Below are 7,430 nucleotides of genomic sequence, written 5' to 3'. Positions count from 1 at the left end.
AAAAAAAAAATTAACAGATTGGCCTGCAATATAAAAGCAAAAACCCCTCGTCAGGAGTGCACGTGGCTAAGTAGAAGGGCCATGAACAGCTCTTCCAGCGGATGGAAGGAACTCCTCTTCTGGAGGATCTAGCACTTTTCCTGGTGGACGGAACACCTCTACAGGGGGATGAAACAGCTTTTCTGGTGAATGGATCACCTCTTCCGGCGGATGGAACGCCTCTTTAGGCGAATGGAACATCGATTCGGGTAGATGGAACGCCCCTTCCGGTGCATGTACCACCTCTTCCAGCTGATGATGGATAGCCGGTCCCTGCAGCTTTACAAAGCATTGAACCCATATGTCAGCAAGCCATTTTTCTCAGATCACCACTCTCGCCAAACAAAAGCCTTTCAGAGGTGACTCGCCTGGCGAGGAGTAGAGAATAAACGAGGCAATCTCCAAACACGAGGATGGAAATGACAGTTCGATGCACTCACTCTGCTACCCTCTGTAAACAGCATAGAGCCTTCCAGAGACACAACCACAGGCCTGGAGCAGAAACTCCATAATGCTAGCATCATTAACAACACGGGAAGCTCACTGGACACGGAAACTCTCTCTGCTTTGTCTCCAAAAAGGCATACTCATTTCGGCACATGGTTGAGCCTCATCAGAGAAGAGAGAAATCATACCTCTCACAGATAATGTATTCAGCCAGTTGCAATCAGTGGAAATAAAGAGCGAGGGAAGGGGTAGAGGGAGCCATAAAAAAAAAAAAAACTTAAATACAGCAAACTACGTGGTGTTCGTAGAATGAACTGAACTAAAAGAATGAAAAATTCCTCTCTTTAAGTTCCATAAAAAGTAAAGCCACTCACTGAAATCGGCCTCATTAGCTGTAAATATGTACCTGCCTTTCTCCAATTTGACACAAATCACTGAGTAAAATACTCAAAGGATCGCTCCTAAGTCATCACCGACAGTGGACAACATGGTCCAATTCCAATGAGACGTGGATTATCAAGAAATAGAGCCATGAGCTAAAGGAAAGACCGTGTCTTAGTGTCTGTTGCTTTGATGAAACACCACGACCAAACAGCAAGCTGGGGGAGAAAATGGTTGATTTGGCTTACGCTTTAAGACCACTGTTCATCACTGAAGGAAGTCAGGGCAGGAACTCAAACAGGGCAGGAACCTGGAGGCGGGAGCTGACGCCGAGGCCATGAAGGGGTACTGCTCACTGGCTTGCTCCCCATGACTTGGTCAGCCTACTTTCTTATTGGTCTCAGAACAACCAGCCCAGGGATGGCACCACCCACCATGGGCTGGGCCCTCCCCCTTGGATCACTCATAAGAAAATGCCTTACAGCTGGATCTTAAGGAGGCGTTTTCTAACCAGAACCCTCAGAGCTCCCAGGGACTAAACCACCAACCAAAGAGTACACATGGTGGGACTCATGGCTCCAGCTACATATGTAGCAGAGGATGGCCTAGTCAGTCATCAATGGGAAGAGAGGCCCTTGGTCCTATGAAGGCTCTATGCCCCAGTGTAGGGGAATGCCAGGGCCAGGAAGTGCGAGAGAGGGTAGGTTAGTGAGCAGAGGGAAGAGGAAGGGAAGAGGGTTCCCCCCCCAGGGGTAACCAGGATAGGAGATAACATTTAAAATGTAAAAAAAGGCGGCCTCTTCTCAGTTGAGGTCCCCTCCTTTCAGGTGATTCTGGTTTGTGTGTCAAGTTGACAAGGGATTCGACAGCACAGACCTGGTTGGTGTTTCTAACCAAAATAACGGTTCACCTGTTTTTAGACCACAGCCTAAGTTTCATCCCCAGAATCCACATTAAAGACACAAACAAACAAAGCAGGGTCCAGGCCAGTGAAAGGACCTGTCTCCACGAAACCAAGGCGCAGCCTGGCAAGATGGCTCAGCAGGTGAAAATATTTACCACCACCCTGAGCTAATCCTAGAACCTACATGGCTGAAGGAGAGAATCAATCTGCAAAAGTTGTATCTCTGGCTTCCATACACACACACAGAGAGAGAGAGAGAGGGAGAGAGAGAGAGAGAGAGAGAGAGAGAGAGAGGGAGAGAGAGAGAGAGGGAGAGGGAGGCGAAAGAGAGAGAGATGCACACACACAGAAAAACAGAGAGAAAATTTAAAAATTAATTTCAAACATTTAAATGAGGCAGGAGGCTAAAATGGCCTCTCTACATATCACACACACACACACATGCACATGTGCCACTGTCCTAACTGGCCACAATCCATTCCTGGGATCACTCTCCCAAACATATAAGCAAAGGCTTAGATCCCTAAGAACACCAGGACTATCTCTCCTTGCCTTGCATAGTCTCTGGAAGGTTCTTATCACATTCACTTAGGAAACATGTATTTTTTTTTTTTTTCGAGAGAGGGTTTCTCTGTGTAGCTCTGGCTGTCCTGGAACTCACTCTGTTGACCAGGCTGGCCTCGAACTCAGAAATCCGCCTGCCCCTGCCTCCCAAGTGCTGGGATTAAAGGCATGCACAACCCCGGCTGGAAACATGTAATTTTCTAAGACCAACCTAGACTTGTCTTTCTTCCTCTCCCATCTATCCTTTCCTAACCTCCTCCCCCAACTAGAATTGGCTACTCCACCTTTCTGCCTCCAGACAACCTGTATCCACTTGTCTTTGACGCCCATAATGCATGCATGCCCTCATCTCCACTCCAGACCACATCTGCCCAGAAGAGCACACGAATAGACAGACCACCATCATCATCGTGTGTCCTGTGACACAGACCTAAGGCTGGAACCCTGATCATGCACTTCCACGTGGATGCTGTTGTGGGACTGAATTTCGTCCCATCTACTAAATTGTGGGAAAGGTAGTTCTCAAGAGACGGCTGTAGTTAAATGTGATCATGAGGTGATATCCCAAACAGACAGGAACACCTGGTCTTATTATAGAGGAAGACGGAGAACTAGCCAGAGAGAGAGGCTGGGAAGAGGGTCAATGAGCATCCTAAGAGGTCTGTAGGTTAGAAAGATCCAGAATTTGACTGGATGACACTTAGCCCTCAGATTTCCAGCTGGGAGAACAGTGAGAAGGTAAAGTTCATCTAAGCCATGCACTTTTCTGACATGACCCTTGCACAGCAGACTACAGGAATGTCCGGGAAGCACAGTCAGGAAATGTCACCTTGCATTCTCCCTGTGGTGGCTTGGTTCAACCAAACCAGCCTGGTGCTTTTTTTTTTTTTTCCAGCAAGGCAGAAAGAACACTTGCCTGGCATTCATTTCCTCTCCCAGGCAAGCCTGAAATCCCACCGCGAAGATGACTTCGCTGCTTGTCACTCAGACACTCCAGAGAATACGATCCTGTTGATTATCTTTTCCTTTGCTTCCTGAACCTCTGATTGCTATGCTATCTGATGGCTCTTCCTGCAAGACTTGTCCGGTTACAAGCAGGAATAGATGAGTACCTGGGCCTCCTGAGTATTAGTAAACTCTTCTCCCATTACTCGAATAAAGAGAGATAAAGATCTTTGGTAAACAGTAGATATGTATGTACACACACACATACCCACATATACCCTCTTCAAGGTCAACAGAATACAGGCATTATTAGAGAAAGGAATTGTCTTTCTGTCCCCAAGCAGAACGGGATTTGGCTCTGTTACACTGGTCTTGCCTTCTCGATATTAAATATGCCTCATGAGGCGATGTAAATCCAAATGCCCTAAGCTTGCTGACTGAGCTGAACACAGTCTACACCAGCACAAAATCTTCACAGCCATTTTGCCGTGCACTTCTTTCTATGCACAGATGTAACTCCATCCACAGATGGGTTTAATATAAAATTCGAGGCCCCTGTAACAGTATTCTTGAGTAGGAAGTAGGAGGTTGAGGCAATGCCACAAAGAGGGTGAGGTGAATGGCTCCTCTTAGATGTTGCGGGTGGCCACACCCACCACTACTGCAGTGCAGGTCACTTGGGCCACTCAGAACCCTCCTGAGCTACTCCTGAACTATGATTTAAAAGCCAATCAAAAAAAAATGTTTTAAAAAAAGTATATTCTGTTTCATTCTCAACCACCTTGTTTAAAATAAATAAATGCATATTCATTTAAAAATGTAAATATTTGCCGATTTAAACAGTCACGTCGATTCACTTTCAAATCAATAATGAAAGGTAATATTTCTGAGCTGGAAAAATAGGAGGAGACAATGTTTCCTAACAGAAGAGCTGTTTGGTTGTGTGTGTGTGTGTGTGTGTGTGTGTCTTCTAAGCTGCTAGAGATAATTTATTTATTTAGTGCCAACTGCATACCAAGCAGCTATGATGAACATCAGAGAGTCCATGTGCCCAAGTGCCTAAGAGAGCGGGGCTCTAACACTAAGTTGAATGCAGCAGCGGCAGAAAGGGGTGGGGGAGGGCAGGTGGTATGTATCATTCCCAAGAACCTGCTGTCTGCATACCAAGGTGAATCAAGGGATGGGACAGTTGACCTTCAAGGATATGTGAGATGACACTGAACCACTCGATACTGAGAGGGTCTCTTGGTGGCAAAGCTAGGCATGAGAAGAAAATGGTTTAGCTTGGGGGTGGGGGTAGGGGGAGGGGAAATGCTGGTAAGAACCCTACTGTCCTTCACAGGAATGAAAGACAAAACATTGGCCCATGGGCGCCACGTTTTGAAGGACTGGAGTCTGGTGGTCTGGAATCAGGAGTCCACTGAGGCTCAACACAGAGTTTAGAAGGTAGCGAGGAAGGCAATGGAGGTTTTGGTCAAGAACATTGAGGCAGCGGGCAGGACCTTGTGGCATAAAGTGGGAGGGCCTCATGGCTGTCTAATGCATTGTGTGCTGCACCACACAGAATCACCTCATGGGAGACATGAGATAATGCCAGAAAAATCTCAAGGGGAAAGAGAAAGAAGAAGAAGAAGGAGAAGAAGAAGAAGAAGAAGAAGAAGAAGAAGAAGAAGAAGAAGAAGAAGAAGAAGAAGAAGAAGAAGAAGACGAAGAAGAAGAAGAAGAAGAAGAAGACGAAGAAGAATCGTGTCCGAAGAGTCCACATGATTTACAGCCACCCCAAGCCACTGTTCATTTTCACCTAGATTGCACTGTCAGGCTTCATGTGTCCGCTTGGGCTCTCTGTGACACTCTGTGTTCGGAACCGTGGTGGAGCCTGTCAGACCCTTCAGGCGATAGCTCAGAGACAAGAGCAGAGCTGACAGCTTTCCTTGAGAACAGAGCCACTCCAGGCTAGGCATTAAGCAAAGCATTTGTGCCGTGCAGCTGCGACCCCCACTCCCTGGGGAAATCACACTCGCACCTTTTCCAATACCATCAAAGTGCCCCCCCACCCCCACCCCCCATGGAGCCAAAGTCCAAGAGGGGAAGGCTGACTTAAAACCAGACTGTACAGCTTTCACTCTGTAGGATATTGAACGGCTGCCCAAGAATGCTGGCATGTCCCCGAACAAGCCTTAGCCGAGCCTGCTGGTGGCAGCGCCTTCAAAGTATGTCTTATTCACAGGAACCATTTTTCATAAATAGTAAGTAGGCTATGAACATTTTTGAAATGCTTGATAGATTCAAGCAGGGGTTGCAATCTTTCATGTTCTCTACTGTACCCAATCGTTCCCTGGCTGAACATACATCATGGGGGGGGGGGGGGGGGGGGCAAGGAATCATTTTAAAGAGACATTACCAGATATATCAGACCTGGGAATTAAAGCATTAAAAAAAAAAATCTAAGAATTCGAACTAAAGACTCAAAAAGCCCAGCACCCATCTTCCTTCAACAGCCATGAGCTACAATCCCATTTCAGGGACCTGTTTTTCTTTGTTCCAGATGTATCTAGCCTTCCCTTTGGTGGCACACCCTAAATCTGAGACAGTTTATGAACCACAGTGGGTTAAAAGCGCAGCCCCGATCTGAGAATTACCTTTCTTTCCCATTTCAAAATGAACGGAAAAGTTCAGGGCACATCTTAAGGATCACACGCGCATTAGTGAAAGCCAGAAGGAATCTACAGGTTTGCTGCAATCCTCCGCTGCTCTTTTGACAAAAACCTCAAACCGTGTGGAAAGTAAAATGAATCCCATGAACTGAATGGATCCTTGAGGCATATGGCTGTCAGGCAAGCGGAGCTGAATGCAGACCCGAGATTTGTCGGCCATCAAATGAATCGATAATTAAAATGGAGCTCACCTCCATGCTGGGGGTTTTTTAAAGTCTAACTATAGGTTTCCCCAAGTTTGCCTAAAATATACATTAAAGCTTACCATCCATATCATAAGAATAGTCATTAGTAATTGTACCCTACCGATTACAAGCATCTCAGGGAAATTCAAGAGGTAAGGGGAAACACACCCACTCGCATAATTGGGACATATGTTTACTTAATGTTCCTTTCATTGCTATGAGAGAGAACACTAGCTCAGCAAATCCAAATCACAATGCTTTAACTGTTTCAATATTGTAGCAATGGACCCCAGTCGAGGTGTTTGCCACCAGCCCAGAGCACACCCCATTAACGGGAGAAAAAAAACACAAAAACATTCTTGCTTCTAGCTGCTTCTTTCTCGGCTAAAGGCAAATCTCTGGAAGAGGCAGCCTCCAGATCACTTCCCCGGGGGAGCCAGAGAACAATGAGAGAACGTGTTGATCCTGCCTCTTACCTTTTTTCCTTTCCTCTTCCTATGAGCAGGCTTGGCCGGTTTCTCCTTTGGCTCTTCGCTCATCTTTCCTTGAGATCGGGGGAGTTGAGACGAGACAGGAGATCACCTTCTGTGTTCCCACATCCAAACCCACGACAAAGAGTCACAGCATTGAGACCAAAGTCCATTTAGGGAACTCCCCAGGCAGAGCGGCTGCTTCAAGCCAGCCCTGGCTGCTGTCACGGGCAACTCGGGCTGCTCGGCTTGCCTCGGGGAGAAACTGGGTGTTCTCTCCAGCAAAGCCCTGGTTATTCTTCCAAAGAAAAATCAATATTTCAACCCTTTGTTTTCTTCCTTCTTTCCTTCCTTCCTTTCTCTTTCTTCTCTCTCTTTCTTTTTTTTTTTTTTAGCTAGTCATTACCCTGAGATAAGATCTTGGACAAGAAGATTTCAGGGCTTGCTTCCACGGTGATTCTAGCTTGGAAATGGTGAGAGAGAGAGAGAGGCATACGCGCGTGTGCGCTGCACACACACACACACACACACACACACACACACAGGAATAAGCTAGATTGCTGACGAGTCTCCGAAGCTTCCCAGGGGCTGGCTCACTGCAGTTTGCAAGCTGGGAAGCCAAGCCGAATGTAAATGCTCTGAGATCAAGCCTCCAGAGGACACATGTGTTGAAAGCATTGGGTATACCCAGGAGGCAGCAGTGGGGGTGGTAACGAGAGATCGGGTTACTGGTTCGTGAAAACACACACACACACACACACACACACACACACACATTCTC

At 46.7% G+C, this 7,430-nt stretch overlaps 1 protein-coding gene across 4 annotated transcripts in view; it reads right to left on the bottom strand.

Moving 5' to 3' along the window:
* The window catches only part of Ank3 (ankyrin 3), a 642,120-nt gene that overhangs the window by 499,371 nt on the left and 135,319 nt on the right, over positions 1-7,430 (bottom strand). Inside the window, exon 1 of one of the 4 annotated variants that reach the window (XM_031347665.1) lies at positions 6,656-7,411. The exons of 2 other annotated variants lie outside the window; for them this stretch is intronic. In XM_031347665.1, coding sequence (XP_031203525.1) covers positions 6,656-6,718 — 63 coding nt within the window. In that variant the 5' untranslated portion in view covers positions 6,719-7,411. Of the gene's footprint in view, positions 1-6,655; positions 7,412-7,430 lie in introns of those variants that run through there. One more of the 4 variants, XM_031347699.1, reaches the window with a different exon arrangement.

Source organism: Mastomys coucha, unplaced genomic scaffold (genome assembly GCF_008632895.1).
Source record: "Mastomys coucha isolate ucsf_1 unplaced genomic scaffold, UCSF_Mcou_1 pScaffold3, whole genome shotgun sequence".
Classification (NCBI taxonomy): Eukaryota; Metazoa; Chordata; class Mammalia; order Rodentia; family Muridae; genus Mastomys; species Mastomys coucha.
Note: the sequence above shows the minus strand (reverse complement) of the source record. Positions and strands in the feature narration are given on the sequence as shown.